The 15,929-nt window shown below is 44.7% G+C and overlaps 1 protein-coding gene across 9 annotated transcripts in view; it reads left to right on the top strand.

Moving 5' to 3' along the window:
* The window catches only part of LOC102450753 (fibronectin type-III domain-containing protein 3a-like), a 109,665-nt gene that overhangs the window by 14,264 nt on the left and 79,472 nt on the right, over nucleotides 1-15,929 (top strand). For 2 of the 9 annotated variants that reach the window (XM_089781637.1, XM_089781644.1), the window contains exons 2-3: nucleotides 10,374-10,530; nucleotides 12,051-12,189. The exons of 1 other annotated variant lie outside the window; for it this stretch is intronic. In XM_089781637.1, coding sequence (XP_089637763.1) covers nucleotides 12,079-12,189 — 111 coding nt within the window. In that variant the 5' untranslated portion in view covers nucleotides 10,374-10,530; nucleotides 12,051-12,078. Of the gene's footprint in view, nucleotides 1-8,711; nucleotides 8,852-9,525; nucleotides 9,624-10,373; nucleotides 10,531-12,050; nucleotides 12,190-15,929 lie in introns of those variants that run through there. 6 more of the 9 variants (XM_089781641.1, XM_089781642.1, XM_089781639.1 and 3 more) reach the window with 5 other exon arrangements.

Genomic DNA, 15,929 nt, shown 5'->3' with positions numbered 1-15,929 from the left:
CCTCTTTGTGATTCTTCCCGGTGTCCAGCTTCCTCGCTTACCTCAGGGCTTTGGTCACTGACCCCCAATGAACCTAGTTTAAAGCCCTCCTTGCTAGGTTTGCAAGCCTGCCCACGAAGATGCTCTTTCCTCTCTTGGTTAGGTGGATCACATCTCTTCCTAACAATCCTCGTGCCTGGAACAGAGTCCCCTGGTTGAAGAAACCAAAGTCCTCTCTCTGACACCACATGCATTACTTCCTCAATTTGATGATCCCTACCTGTACCTTTTCCTTCAACCAGAAGGATGGACGAGAACACCACTTGCACTTCAAATTCCTTGATCCTTCTTCCCAGTGCTACATAATCTGCTGTGATCCGCTCAAGGTCATTCTTGGCTGTATTGTTAGTTCCTACATAGAGAAGCAGGAAGGGGTAGCAATCCGAAAGTGATTAAACCTTCGGAAGACTCTGTCACATCCTGAATGCATGCTCCTGGTAAGCAGCACACTTCTCGAGATTGCAGGTCTGGACAGCAGATGGATGACTCAGTCCCTCTTAGGAGGGAGTCCCCGACCACCACCACCCATTGTCTTCTTTTGGGGTGGTGGGCGTCTTGGAACCCCCATCCCTAGGACTGTGCATCCCATGCCTTCCGGTCAATGGTGTTTTCATCTGATTTCTTCCTTGAGAGGTCTCTGCCAAAGCATTCTCCACTGCAGTGCCTGTGGAAAGAGCCTGATAGCGGTTATTTACCGCTACAGAGATGGGGGTACCTGAGTTGGCCGCCTTCTCCTTCTAGAGGTTACATGCTGCCAGTTCTCTTCCTGGGTGGGGGGGTGTGGAGCCTGGGGCAAACTCCCTTTTTCCTGCCCCCACTCCATCCATTTCCCCAAGCCTCACCCCCTCCTACCTCCACTGCATCCTTCCCCCAAGCTATGTGATTCGGGGGTTAGGGGGATTATCTGGGGAGGGTCTCTTGTGGGGTGGCAGCTGGGGAGAGGCCTCACTATGGCAGTGGGACCTGGAGCAACTCAGTGGCAAGAAGAGTGACCTGGCCCCATCCTGCACTGTTCCTCCAAGCCCTACATCTCAGCGTGGAGAGGAATATGCAAAGCCTTTTGCCCCAGAGCTAAGATTCCCACACACTTCATTCCAGCTCATTGGTGTAGATAAAAGCAAAAACAAGTTTAACAACAAAAGATAGGTTTTAAGTGATAGCACACAGGTCAAAGAAGATTACCTAGAAAATAAACAAAAAATGCAAACTAATCTTAATAATATGAATATATTGGAAGCAAATAGCAGATTCTCATGCTGAGATGCTGTAAGCAGGCTGCAGCATCCCCAGGTAGAGTTCCCAGGTGTTGGGTTTTAAACTTTCTGTCTGGGAAACAAATTGAGAAAATACCGGACGTATAAATATCCGGTATTTTCTAATTAAATTTTTATTATCATCAGTACGTAGTTGTGTACTGCCACACTGTGAGAGCATGTCTACCAGCCAGGCAGTATGCATCTATGCAGGGGGGGGGAGAGACTGGGGCCAGATGGAATCCCCGGGGTTGGACTTGCCCGTGCACTCCGCTGGGACCGCATGTGCCAGGGCCAGACCCGCTCCCCGCCAGCTAGTTTCCCACTCCCTCCAACCCCCTCACAACCAGCCCTGCTTCCCGCTGGCTGGTCCCTCTTCTCCCCACCCCCTCCCCCTGGGATCTCCTCCAGCCAGTCCCACTCCCCCCGGACCCTCTCCTGGCCAGCCCTGCTTCCCGCCTCCTGCTCCACCCAACCCCCTCCTGGCCAGCCCTGCTTCCCACCAGCAGGTAACCCTATCCCCAGGTGTTTCATTCCCAGGATAGAAATCTCTTTAGCCTGGCCCCAGCACTTGCCCCTACCCCCCCAGTTCAATCTGTGTACCTCACATGTTTCTAAGTGTTGGCTTGTATAGCAGTGGCCACCATACAGATCGGGATCTAGTGGCAGATCTTGGAGCCTCTGAAAGGTGACCCTAACTGATTTGGCCAAGAGGCTATCAAGTGCCTGCATTTCAGTTGGCCCTCCCCCCACAGCGGTGCATCTCCTGCTCTTTGCCTTGGAACTGTACCCTCAGGAGCCTCCTCCTTTCTGGGCAAGGCAGGGAGAGGAGGGGTGTTGATGTCAGGGTGCCCCCTCTCCCACACTGTCTCCTACCTCCACTGAATGGAGAGGGGGCACAACAGGACTTGGGATGGAGTTTGCTGGCTGATTTGGGAGTGGTTCAGGGCCAGGACAAGGGTGAGCCTGTTTTAGCCCCACTGCACCACCACCCGGGAGCCACCTGAGGTAAGCAGTGCCCAGCTGGGGCCCACATCCCAAACCTCTACCCCAGTTATGTACCTCCTCCTGTACCCCAAACCCCTGTCCTAGCCCCAAGCATCCATGCATCCAAACAACCTTCCAGAGCCTGCACTTAGAACTCCCTTCAGCATCTCAGCTGCCTGCCTCAAGCTCAGCTCAGAGCCCCTCTCACTTCAAATCTCTTAATCCAAGACCAGAGCCTTCATCCCCACCCTCTGCCCCAGCCTGGTGAAAGTGAGGGAGGATGGAGTGAGCAGGGATGGGGCCTCGGAGAAGGGGCACAAAGGAAGTGGGGCAAAGGTATTTGGGTTTGAGGTAGATCTTGGATTGCACTTAAATTCAAAAAGTGATCTCGTGCTTAAAAAGGTTGGAGACCAGTGTTGAATAGGGAATACACCAGATGATGTAACTTCCTGTCTTGTATAGCTTTTGCTGTTAGGAACCCTTTGTTCACCGATTGACATCCCAAGATGGAGTTCAGCATCATATGAACTGCCACATGTCTTTGTATAGTCATAGCAGCTATCATTCACAGGTGTTTAGGAGCTTTCACAGAAGGGTCATAATTAGAGCCCTGTGTAGATACAAAATTTATATCTGCAAAAATGAGCAGTGGATACAGTAGAGCATCCAGCACAGGGTTGGAAGCAGTTGGGCTGGAGCAGCCCCTGCCCACAGCACAAGTGCACTCCAGCTTAGTGAGCTGGAATGGCATCCTTTCCTCAGCCCCAGTTAATGGGTTAACCTTAATGTTTAACTGGTTAATTAAATGGGATTTTACATCTCTAATATTTGCAGGGCCCTATTCATCAGATGAGGTTTAAGGCCTGTTTTTCTTTCTAATAGCCCATTACCATGAACAGACCCTTCCAAGCCAGCTATCTAGACTGAAAGTCTCTTGTTTAGCATGCATTACCCAGGTGTAACTACATATGAAATACAGAAACAGTCAATATTCATAACTTCAGATACAGAAATGATACATGTAATCATATTCAACAAATCATAAATTTTCCGTGACACTTCACATGACTTGCATAAAATACATCATCATGATTCTTAGGGATGTCTGCTTGTAGTTAACACGATTAACCAGTAAGCCTAAGATTATTAGTTAATCTTCTTGACTACATGAATTTTCCTCCCTTTTGCTGCCTCTGATACAGAGGCAGCAGCGCAGTGTGCAGGGGGCTCCTGGGAGTGGGGCTGGGAGCACATTGGCTGCTGGTCCTGCTCCTAGGGACTATCGAATAGTTGTGTAACCGCAGAGATTTCATGCAGTTATATGGCTGTTTGGTTATCCAATATCTAACATTCCTAATTATTCCATCATAATATCATTATGAAGAATATAGGGTGCAGTGTCATAGTCATAAACTCTGTCAGGTTATACAGGCAGTCCCCGACTTACGCGGATCCGACTTATGTCGGATCCGCAGTTACGAACGGGGCTGCCCCAGAGTACACGGACTGCGGGACCTCGCGGTCCTGCCGCCCGTGTACTCTGGGGCTTTGCTCTGCATCTCCCTGGTCTGCAGACCAGGAAGACGCAGAGCAAAGCTGCGGAGGGCCTCGGGTAGCGGGGCAGCCCCGCTGCCCGAGCCCCTCTCCCCCGCCCGCGCGGCTTTACAAAGCGCGGGGAAGCCGGCGGCGGGGCAGTCCAGGCGCGCCTGGGGTGCCCCACCGCCGGCTTCCCCGCGCTTTGCAAAGCCGCGGGGGGGGCTCGGGCAGCGAGGCACCCCAGGCGCGCCTGGACTGCCCCGCCGCCGGCTTCCCCGTGCTTTGCAAAGCCGCGGGGGTGGGGGGGCTCGGGCAGCGAGGCACTCCAGGCGCGCCTGGACTGCTCCGCTGCCGGCTTCCCCGAGGCTTTGCAAAGCCGAGGGGGGGGGGGGGGGGCTCGGGCAGCGGGGCACCCCAGGCGCGCCTGGGCTGCTCCGCTGCCGGCGTCTTCAGAGGCGCTCCCCGTCTCCCTGGTCTGCTGGTCTCCAGCAGACCAGGGAGACGGGGAGCAAAGCCGCGGAGGACCCAGGCGGCGGGACCGCGATGCATCTCGGTCCGCCGCCCGAGTCTTCCTGGTCTGCTGGGGTGGGGGGGGGGGCGCAGCTAGTACGACCCCCCCCCCCCCCCCAGCAGACTAGGCTTTTCTCCGGACGCCTGTGGCAGAGCAGCTGGGGTGCTGCCGGTTGGTCCCGCAGCGCCGCTCTGGGCGCTACTGGTGCAACCCAGCAGCACCCCAGCTGCTCTGGTCCTGATTCAGCCGCTGCTGGTCAGTTTCAGCAGCGGCTGAATCAGGACACCTGGGGCAGAGCAGATGGGGTGCTGCTGGGTTGCTGCAGTAGTGCCGAGGAGCGGCGCTACTGGAGCAACCCAGCAGCACCCCAGCTGCTCTGCCTCAGGCGTCCCCAAGTCAGCTTCTGCTGAAACTGACCAGCGCTGACTACAGGAAGCCCGAGGCAGGGTTGCTCTGCCCCAGGCTTCCTGGAATCAGCTGCTGATCAGTTTCAGCAGCAGCTGACTTGGGGACGCTTGGGGTTCTTAAGTTGATTCTGTATGTAAGTCAGAACTGGTGGTCAGTTTCAGCAGCGGCTGAATCTGGGCGCCAGTTCCGACTTACATACAGATTCAACTTAAGAACAAACCTACAGTCCCTATCTTGTACGTAACCCGGGGACTGCCTGTACTAGGTTTAAAAATGTTCAGAAGTAAAGCACTTCAATTGGAATTGGCAAGGTGTCTTGTAGAGTCCCAAAGCAAGACAGAAACCCCATTTCTTTCTTTGTTTGAAATATAGTCATTTCATAATATTTGCACGTGTCAAAGCTTAAGACTTTTTTCCAATAAAATAAAAAGCTCTAACAATCTGTGAATTAGTTCTAATATAAATTAATGATCTATTTATAATATGGTAGTTATTGGGAAGAGTGGAAACACTGAAAAAATCAGAAATATAAAATATTTTACACCAAAAACCTCAAATATAAAACTGTGTACTTCAAAAAACAGTTAAATTATAGAAAATCTGGAAATATTTGAGGTACCAATGCCCAAGTATCTTTGACTTATTAGAAGAAACTTAGCCATTTGTTATTGTGGGTGGGTGAGTGGTTTTTTAAGCCAGATTCCAGCTTGGGATGTAAGCAACTAGAGTAGAGTTGTCCTCTACTCGATAAGCCTAGGCTTATCAGAGGCAGCAAAGCGGAGGGGAGGGGAGGAGGAGGAGGAGGAGGAGGAGCCAGTGCCAGCTTTAAAGCCAGTTTCCTCCCCCAGCACTGTCTGGGGGGGAGGCAGTGGGGGATGGGGCACAAGCTGGGACAGCCGAGTTCCAGCTCACCCCTGGTCTAAGAATGTTAAGAATTGACTAATGAAATAGTTGATGAATTTTGCATCAACTATTTGATTAGTTGATAGGGTACATCTGCCTTTGAAGTGTAGCAATAGCCCTAGTGCTATTGCTATGCTTCATAGACAAAAGCGCTGCATGGAGTCCCCAGCTGATTCCCAGGCTCCTCGAGGCGCTGCTGCTTTGAAATGCTGCAAAGAGCCCAACACTGGGCTACCTCCAGCGTTTCAAAGCATCAGCGCTGCATGGTGCCCCTGGGGTCAGCAGCGGGAGTCTTCAATGCAGGAGATCAGATTAGATCAGTGATGGACAACCAAGGCTAGTTGGTGAGTCACGTGAGAGGCCTCAATCTCCGTGGACTGCAAGATTGAAATCAATTGTGCCCGTGACCCTAAGAATAAGATTAAATACATTAATACATGGCATGATGAATGTTTCAAAACAAGTAGAAATGCTTTAATCATTCATATGTTAATAGAACTGTCATCAGATTTAAATAATAAAAAGGAAACTTTACACTTTACAACATCAAATTCCTGCCCAACATCTTCCCTGCCTTTTCTCCCAAGTGCCATCCCTGCTCTTTTCCCCTCCCTCTCAGCACTTTCAAAGTACCATGAATTGGCTGACTTGCTCCCTGTCCCTGCTCCTCTCCCTCCTGCACAGAGCTTGAGTACTGTGAATCAGCTGATATGTGGCATTCAAGCTCTGGGAGGGAGAGGAGTGGGGACGGGGCATGAATCAGCCAATTCATGACATTCTGGGAGTTCTGGATGAGAGGGAGAGGAGATAGGTAAGTGTGGGGACCCCAGTGTGTGAGGCCTGGAGGAAGGGGGCAGAGAGGATATACATTCTGCACATGGAACCCTGACAGGCCACATGTGCCCCATGCACTGCAGGTTGCCCATCTCTGGACCAGATGATCATAATGACTTTATCGGTAGCGCTCTGCGCAGATACAAATTACTATCTGTGGATGCTGATACCCATGGATGAAAATCAGTATCTGCTGAACTGCAGGGCTCTGCTCTTGAACTGCAGTGACCAAAGGAGAAGAATGTGGTGCTCCCACTCCTAGGAGTTGCCTGTGCCTCACCGCCACCCCTGGCACTATCCAAGCAGCCCCAATTGGCTGGAAACTGGCCAATGGAGGTGGCATTTGAGGGTACAGACAGTAATGGAGTGTATGGAGATCTTCCCCTGCTTTGGAACCATACACAGGGGGTGCCTGCACTTAGCCAGCTATTTTCAAGAATAGCATGAGGTCAGGTAGAAACAGTTTGCCTGAACCTTGCTGCGCTGTTTTCCAGGAGCTGCCTTTGGTGAACTGCCTTCTAGGTGCAGCCTATATCCCAGTCCCTTGTGCCAACCCTCAGCCTACATCCAAACTCTATCCTAAAGCTGACCACTCCTCACCTCTCCACCCCTACCCAACACTCTCTCAGCTTGGAACCCCCTCCTGCCCTTAACTTATCTGCCAGGCTATGTTTAAACTGAAGAACTCCCTCTTCCCCATCCATACACGCCTTTTTCTGAAAGAGCTCTTTCGGAAAAAATGCTCTGTTCCTTTTCTTTTGTTGTTGTTGTGTGTTTTTTTTTTTTTTTTTTAAAGAATGCTATTACAGCGTGGATGTAAGTGAAGTTTTTTGTTTTGTTTTTTTTGGAAAAACAGCTGTTTTTTCTGGAAAAACTCTGTGATGTAGACCTAGCCCCAGAGACTACACCCTGTTCCAGTCACATGAAAATGAGTGAGCATGGGGGAGAGCAAGCAAAGGCGGGGGGGGGGGAGGTTGAAATAAGTGGGGCCTGTGGGAAGGTGTGAGAGGAGATTCTGGATTTCCCTTGAATTAAATTTTTTTTTTTTTTTTTAAAGATTGGAGCTACTATCCCCACAGGGAAGTGGAGGACAAGTAGCAGTGATAGTACAGAGTTATGGTTGATGGGTGAACTCCAATGAGTGTTTCCTGATTGGTACATTTGAAGTACATTTAATTACTTCCCTAACTTTGATTTTCTGACTTGCATATAATACAATGTAATACAGACCAGTCTGACATCTATATTGTACTATAATTAATTTTCACTGTGTAATCTGTTTCTACTCATTGCTTTATTTGGACAATGAAACTAATCTGGCCTCTAATTTTAAATATTATTTGAAGCAGTTCTTAAGAAGTTTGGCACCTACACAGCTGGCAGTGAGTAGGGAACCCTGGTGGAGGCCATCAGGGCCAGGAGTAATGCAGGAGCCCCATCTGGGGAGCCCCACCAGCAGCGTGGGGAGCTCCACAGCTTGGAAAGGAGCTGGGCATGGGCTGGGGCCTGCAGGGGAGCATTGACCTCCTCTGGTCCAGCAAACTTCCTGGTTTGGGACTACTCAGATCCTGAGGGTGCCAGACCAGAGAAGTCCAACCTGTACTTGGCAAAAGGCTCGGTTGATTTTTTTTTTTTCCCCCTTTATCTTAAACACTGCCTCCTATGCTGAGAAACTGACAGTTTCTGTTAATTGAGGTAAAAATCTGATCAACATTTCCTGTATATTTAACATTGCATATGCATTTTGATTGAAGTAAAATATATATGAAAACCCTTTGTTAATTTTTTTCTTAAGTAAGAAGTTTGAAAGTGGTTTAGTGTCAGTTCACTGCACTTATTATCTGAGTAAAAACGAGTCTTTCTGTGGCACCTTAGAGACTGACACAAAATATATAGGATCATGAGCTTTCATGGGTAAAATCCACTTCATCAGATGAGTTGGAGTGGAAATAACAAACATATGAGACATCACTTTTGGTGTAGCTGTAAAGGCAGGAGAAATTCTAATATGTCCACCCTAATTCATGTGATGAATTGGATTTTACCCATAAAAGCTCATGATTCTGTTAATTTTTTGTCAGTCTCTAAGGTGCCACAGGACTACTCGTTTTTAAAATTACAGACTAACTCCTCTACCCCCCCCTTTGAGACTTATTATGCGTTGTTGCTGTATTTTCCTGTTTATACAATCCCCTCCACTTCTCCCTCACGCTTTTTTATACTCCTCATGTTCATTGAAGCACCTCATGATACTGAGCCCAAATCCATGGGAGTCCATAATAATCACAGCAGTGTGTTAGAGGATTTGAGGAGCAAGAAAGAAGGGAAGGCTGGTGTTTCAACTGCCAGTTCCTGCATTTTTCTTACATCTTGAAGTGAGGTCAGTCACAATGCTGTATACCCTATTTTGTGGGAAGCTATTCAGAGAGACGTCTCTCTTTGTTTTTCTTAGATGCCTCTAATAGAATGGAAAATTGTTGCTTTCTTCTGCAACTTTTCTTTTTAAATATGATTACCTGAATTATACTATCAGAATATAGAATTACTCAAATGTACTTCTGAGGGAAAGTTTAAATATGAAACATTTTTACCTACTTACTTTACCTAATCTTCTAGTAATGGGAGATAACTCTTATGAATCTTTATATATTATGCATACAACACATGGAGAATCTAAGCATAGCTCTTCAATTTTTTGTAAACAATAGTGCAGTATTTCAAAATTCAGCTCTTGGGAGACTGCAGGAGACTTTTCCTAAGGGTTAATTTGATAGTCAGCTTAAAAAATGTGAAAATGCAGATGTCAGACAGGAGAAATTGGCTTTGTAATGGGCCAACCAGTTAATGTCTTTATTCAAGCCCAGGGTAATAGTGTCAAACTAGCAGATGGATTATACTTCGCAGTCTCTGTAATTGGGTGATGAAATTCCTATATAGAAGAATGGCTACTTTTAAATCAATGATTGAGTGATCAGGCAGGTTAAAATGTTCCCCTACAAGTGTGTGTCTGTTACTATTTCTGATGTTTGATTTGTGTCCTATCCTTTATTGTAGAGACTCTCCGGTTTGGCCAATATACGTGGCAGGAGGCATTGCTGGCACAAAAAAAGCTAAGACTGACTGACTGTGCTTAGACCGCACTTAATTTTGGAGTAAGCCCCTTTGAACTCATTGGAGCTTCTGGGTGTGGTGTTTTTGTTTTTTTTTTTTTTTGTTTAAGAAAATTATAGAATGGGGTTCCCTTGGAAAAGCTTAGTTAAGTTGAAGTAAAATAGGGAATGGACATCTAACCTCTGGTCATAATGTTCCAAAGTAAGGGGCATGTATTATGTAATATAAAATAAGGAAATAACAGTGGCAACTGACAATTCTAGGTTTCTCTCTGTAGCTTTCTGTATTGTATATTTGAGTGGTAAATTCTAAATCTAGTTAACTATTTCAACAAACCATAAGGATTAGTGAAAGTAAACTTTTTTCCTAGCAACACCTAACACAATAAACAGTTTGTGAAATTGTCTTGCAGCATGATGCATTGCAAAGTGAATTAAGTTACTAGCCAGTTGATGGACTCATCTATATCCACACTTTCATTCACGTTATTTTCTCCCAATAAGAAGTCTTTCTTGTGATGATTCATTCTTGTAGCTAGGGCCTGCATCATTATCTTGCACTGCTTACACTTGACACATTTTCCTTTTTTTTTTTACCCTGGGAATGAATTTTTCAAAAAATTTCCAGGTTGGGTATCTTACACCCAGAAGCCCTGACAGTTTTTCTGTCTCAAAACTGTGGGGGAATATAGGAAGCTGTGTGCATGCTGAATAATGTCTGTCTTGTCCACTCCACTATTCCTTTCTATGGTGCCTCCATCCTTCCCTATATATATTGTCTCTGTCTTTCAGACAATGTCTAAACTAACCCCTGTACCATTCTTGGCTGAGGACTACCAGCGCATAGCACAGAACAAAAACAATCCTATCCAGCTTGTATCTCTATGCACTTTTTAGTCTGCTGAGAGACAGAAATTGAAAGCCCAGAATTTTCAAGAAGCAAGCGCTGGTAAGTTAGGCTGATCAGATTGGAGCCATTAACTTATTTTTATGAGACTGTAAGTGTAGGTGTAGCATGTTTGTGATGAAATTGTAACTGTTGTTTTTAAGCAAGAAATTCAATATTTTCTTGTTTTTAAAAATATCAAAGAACAATTTAAAGTAAAAAATCTGATTTAAATTTTTTAAATAAAAAGATCAATTTTTAATCTTTTTTTTTTAATCCACTCTAGCCACAACATAGTAGTAGTTATAACTGAAATGTCATTGACATTGCAGAGTTCCTAAAGATACGTTATTTTATGTTAGATGCTTAAGACAAGGATAGAAACTTTAAACATTTAATTGAAGTCCCAGGTGTTAGGTTAATTTCTATAGATATTTTTACAACTTGGCATTAGTTAATTATTTGAGTGTCTATTTAATATAGTTGCTGTTTCCTTAAGTGCTTAATGGCCAAGGAAAAATCCTTATTTCTATCTTTGAAGTTAGCTGATTCTTAGATCAAAAATACTAAGACAGTCTTGCAGATTTTTTGATAACTTGTATGCTAAATTCAGGCTATGTATAATGTTAGTTGCTTAGCTTTACCATTAAAAATAAGATTTGTACAGTTTAAGCAATGTCACTTAGAGGCTATATCCTGACTTTTCTTTGCAGTCTAAAAAAGATACACAAATTCTGACCCACAATTTGCGTATCTTTCCGCTTTTTTTTTCGAAAAACGTTTTTCCGAAATTTGGCCCATCTACATGGGGCCAAATTTCAAAAAAACTTCCTCTTTCAGAAGTTCTGTAGTGTAGACATAGCCTAAGTGTTACTAATGGCAACATTTCAATACAGTTATTTTAAGTTGAAAATTATGTGATCAGATGTGAAAGTTTTGTTTGAACCACATCAACAATATTACTGAGTGAATGATTATTTTATGTAGGATGCAGGTAACTTACTAAAGTAGGCATGATTCAAATAAACATATTTTATTGGACAATTCTGGTCCTCCTTTGAGCAGAGATTGGACTAGATGACCTCCTGAGGTCTCTTTAACCCTAATCTTCTACGATTCTGTGAATTTCTGCCCTTGCACCTTTTGTTCTCTTAAAATTCCTGCTAAAAACAAAGCTAGGAGATGTTTGTCAAGTTATTTATTTGTATTCATTGTATTTGATATGTCTTACAGCACAGTATTATGAAATAATAGCTTTGAATTAAAACTGTGACTCTGTCAATTATCAGGAAAACTACTTCTAAGTGTGGCAGCGTTTTCAGTTAGATGCTGTATTCCTCTTTGACCTTATCTGCACCAAAGATTTCTCCCACCTCTGCTGAGAGGTGCTCTTGGTGACAAAAACTACATTAGTCACTCTACACTTAAAGCATTTACACCATGCTAACGTTAAGTACAAGTAGAACCTCTCTGATCTGGAAACATCTGTGGTCCAGCAGGTCAAACTTCCATAAAAGTCTAGTAAGAATGGTTATTGAAATAAATATAGCTCTCTAATCTTGATTCTTATGTTTTAATTTCAGCAGATAGTTGATGTGACATTGTCAATGAATGGTCATTTTAGTGATGATGGCCGACCAGCCACCTCCACTAGAAGCCACACCTATAATGAATGAAGTGCCACTTCTACCTCATATGGTTAGTGGGGACAGCATACAACAGGCAAGTACAATTGTAAAACTTGAATACTTAACAATCAGTTCAGGCTTTTCTTACTATAGCATTAATTGCCTAACAACCTAATTGAAGTGCTGCATATTTTAACACTACTTTAATTGGGCTATGCGCTTTATAGAGCAGGTAGAGGAACTGTGCTTGTACTGCTGATGCTACTTGTTTGAAAAGTCCTTGAAAATTGAGGAATTAACAGGAAATGGGAGTAAAGTAAGTGTAGTACAGTTCTCAAAATCAGAATGTGGGGGTTTTGTTGCTATCTTCAGTGTAACTTCTATCTTCAGTAAAATCATGAGGCAAATATGAAGAATGGAAAAAAACCACTAAGTATCTAGAACAGTGGTCTCCAATCTTTTTACACCTAAGATCACTTTTTAAGTCTCAGAACAGGTGAAGATCTACCGCCCCGCCCCTTCCTTGAAGCCCTGCCCTCTCTATTCTCCTGTCCATCACTTGCTATCTCCAGCCCTTATACACTCTGTTAAACAGTTTATTTTTAAATTATGCAATATATAAAATTAATCACGTTTATAGTTATGAAATAAATGGTCTGTTTTTAATTCATGCTATTTAAATGTCAAATGAAGCATTTACAATTATACATTTTGTTCTCTGCTATTTTGTAAATCTAAAATCAAGTATTGATAATTATATATTTTTTCCTTCCAATAACAAAGTCTGTGTGACACCTGTGACTGAACAGTATCTGCCAGTGTCTTGAAGTCTGGGTTGTAGTCTGAGATTGCTAGTCGTATACAGTCCATCAGATGGGTATCTGTGATCCTGCACTCAGCCTGGGATGTTTGCTCCAGCACAGCTGGAGCTAGACGCAGCCTCCCTGGGCTGAGCACAGGGCAGCCAGGCTAGAGGGAAGAGAAGTGGCTGCCTGGCCAGCTGGCCATGGCGCTCAGCCAGGGTGCACCAAGGGCAGGCACAGAGGAGAAGCCACTGATCAGCTGGAGCGTGGGGCAGCCTCTTTGAGCTGAAAGCCAAAGTCAGCTTGCTGGGGTGTTTCAGCCCTCCCGACCTCCCAGCTCCCACCATTCCTCGCAGTTACTCACCTGTGTTGTTGCTCGGTGAGTAACAGCTCCTCAGATGAGGAAATCTAATGTAAATGTACTGCGCAGGTGTGCAGTTCAGAGAGGGCTCAAGAGCTACTCTTAGAGCCCCTGAGATCTACTGGTAGATTGTGATCTACTGATTGGTGACCACGGATCTAGAACCATTAAAATTGTCTAATATTTTTCATTAGATAAACTTGATTGTTATAGGATTACAGAATCAATAGATCAAAGAACATGTATATTTTCATTTAATAAAGCATTTGATAATTCACAATCTTTGATTATAACAAGTTGTCTTGGATATAAATAGCACTGTGGATTAGAAACTGATTGTAGTACCATAAACAAAGAATTATATTGGAGAGAGGTGTAGCAGGATATAGCAAGCACTGGTTAGGTTGATGATATTCAATATCTTCATTAATCTACAAAATGAGTTCATAGCACACTAATGAAAATTGTGGATGCTGATTTGGAAGGGGATCAGAATGTCAATGAAGTATGGATTTTACATGAGTGCTTAGTGAGATTAGAATATTAGGCAAAAAAAATATAGTCAGCTTGGTAAAGTGTAAGCTATAGTACATCTGGAGAGCACTAAACTAGAAGGCTACGTCTAGACTGGCCCCTTCTCTGGAAGAGGCATGCAAAGCAGGCAAGTCAGAATAGGGAAATCCGTGGGGGATTTAAATATCCCCCGCAGGATTTAAATAAACATGGCCGCTGCTTTTTTTCTGGCTTGGGGAGTAGGAATAAGAGATCCTCCGGAAAAGGGCTTTATTCCGGAGGATCGCAGCAGTCTGCACGTTCTTTTCCGGCTTTTCCCCAAGCCGGGAAAAAAGCGGCGGCCATGTTTATTTAAATTCCGCGGGGGATATTTAAATCCCCCGCGGATTTCCCTATTCTGACTTGCCTGCTTTGCATGCCTCTTCTGGAGAAGGGGCCAGTCTAGACGGAGCCAAAGTGAGTTTGCAATTGGATATGGCATTCTAAAGGTTACTGTGTTATACTAAATATAAAGGATTGTTATGACCTGGTGATTATAGTCTGGTACACTAGTGTGACCACACTGAGAAATGATATAGTAGGTTCCAAATATCTCATTATTTTAAAGATATTGGTAACTGCAGAGTGTTCAGAGAAGAGTCTCTTGCTGCTCCTGTTGGCTGCCATTACAGCCAATTGGAGTTGTAGGAGAAAAGCCTCCAGACAGTGCTTTGCTGCTCTGGCCTTTCTCCAGCTGGGGAGAAGGGGGGAGCAACGCATGGAGCCAAGCAGAGCCTGAGAGTCTGATCCGACCTCAGCTTGCCTGACTGACCAACCTATGACTAGCAGGATTGTCAATCTCTAGATACCTTTAAAGTGACAGGTATATTCATTAGATTTCATTTAATTAAAATTTCTTTGCTCTAGAATTATTTTTAAATTGATCATTGCTTTAATCATAAACTGTCTTACTTGTGTGCTCAGTTAATCAAAATAATGCTTGTTTGGATTAATAATTAAATCTCTAGATTAGGGATATAATAGTATAGTTGATTAACTGATAAGCTAAAGCTTATAGGTTAGTGCTATAGACTGCATGCATTTTCCTGCTCTTCCCCTTCCCCCCCTTCCCCTCCCCCAAGGTAGGCTGGGCAGCAGCCAAGCTCAGTCTTAGCTTGCGGTAGGTCCAGGACCCACTCCCACTGCTGGTCTGCATTTAAAGTGTATTAGGAGCCAGGCGGGCAGCCGGTGCACGAGGGGGAGCTGGTTTTAAACTGGCTCCCCTCATGGAACAGCTCCCGCCCGGCACCCCACGCTGCTGCCTCTGACATAAGGCAACAGTGTGGAGTGGCAGGTCACTGCCGGTCCTACTCCCCAGGGAGTGTTGAATTGTCAAGTAATCAATAAGATTTCATGAGGTTAATTGATTATTCAGTTAACCGGTATTTAACATCACAACTCCAAATTATTTTCTGTAATGGGTCATGAAACCAGTGATATAGCTGAGATACATTGATGTCTGTCCAGAGGATGAAAACAACTTCAGCTTGCTTATAAATTTCCACTACAACTTCCGCAACCAACTCCTCTCCATTAAACTCTCTGGAACTCTCCCACATTAGCAACAACTTCCTGGACCACAATCAACTTCTGCAGAACTCTACAGACAACTGTCTGTAAGAAACCCACAGATCATCACACCTGCCTTATTAAAGCCATTCACCGCACCAAACACATCAAGAAATCTGATATCTATAGCTAGGTAATCGAGACCACCGAGTATGCTCTAAGGAGAGAGTCTGGGATATACACCATAATACACCCAAAACTACTGTCCCAAAACAGATACTCAACCAGTGAAGTAGGTCACATCATGGGACAGGCATCCAAGTACCCCAAGATAACCTGCATCAGCATCTGCTTACCTTCTATTTAGGTTTGAGAGAGATTAGGTTTTAATAGCAAGTGTTGATAAATATCAATTTTTTCATACACAAATAATGAAAAATATTTGCATTCCATGGATATCTAAATTTATAGTTAGACAAAGTAAAATCTACTTGTGAAGTTTGATTTAAGGATATTGATTTGTGATGCAAACCATGAAAACAAATAGTCATATCCAGAGCTTGACAAGAAGCGGCGAAAGCCGCTCGCCAGCCCTGCACTGCGCATGCA

Source organism: Pelodiscus sinensis, chromosome 13 (assembly GCF_052426305.1).
Source record: "Pelodiscus sinensis isolate ZL-2025 chromosome 13, ASM5242630v1, whole genome shotgun sequence".
Lineage (NCBI taxonomy): Eukaryota > Metazoa > Chordata > Testudines > Trionychidae > Pelodiscus > Pelodiscus sinensis.
This window is presented reverse-complemented; position numbering and strand designations above follow the sequence as displayed.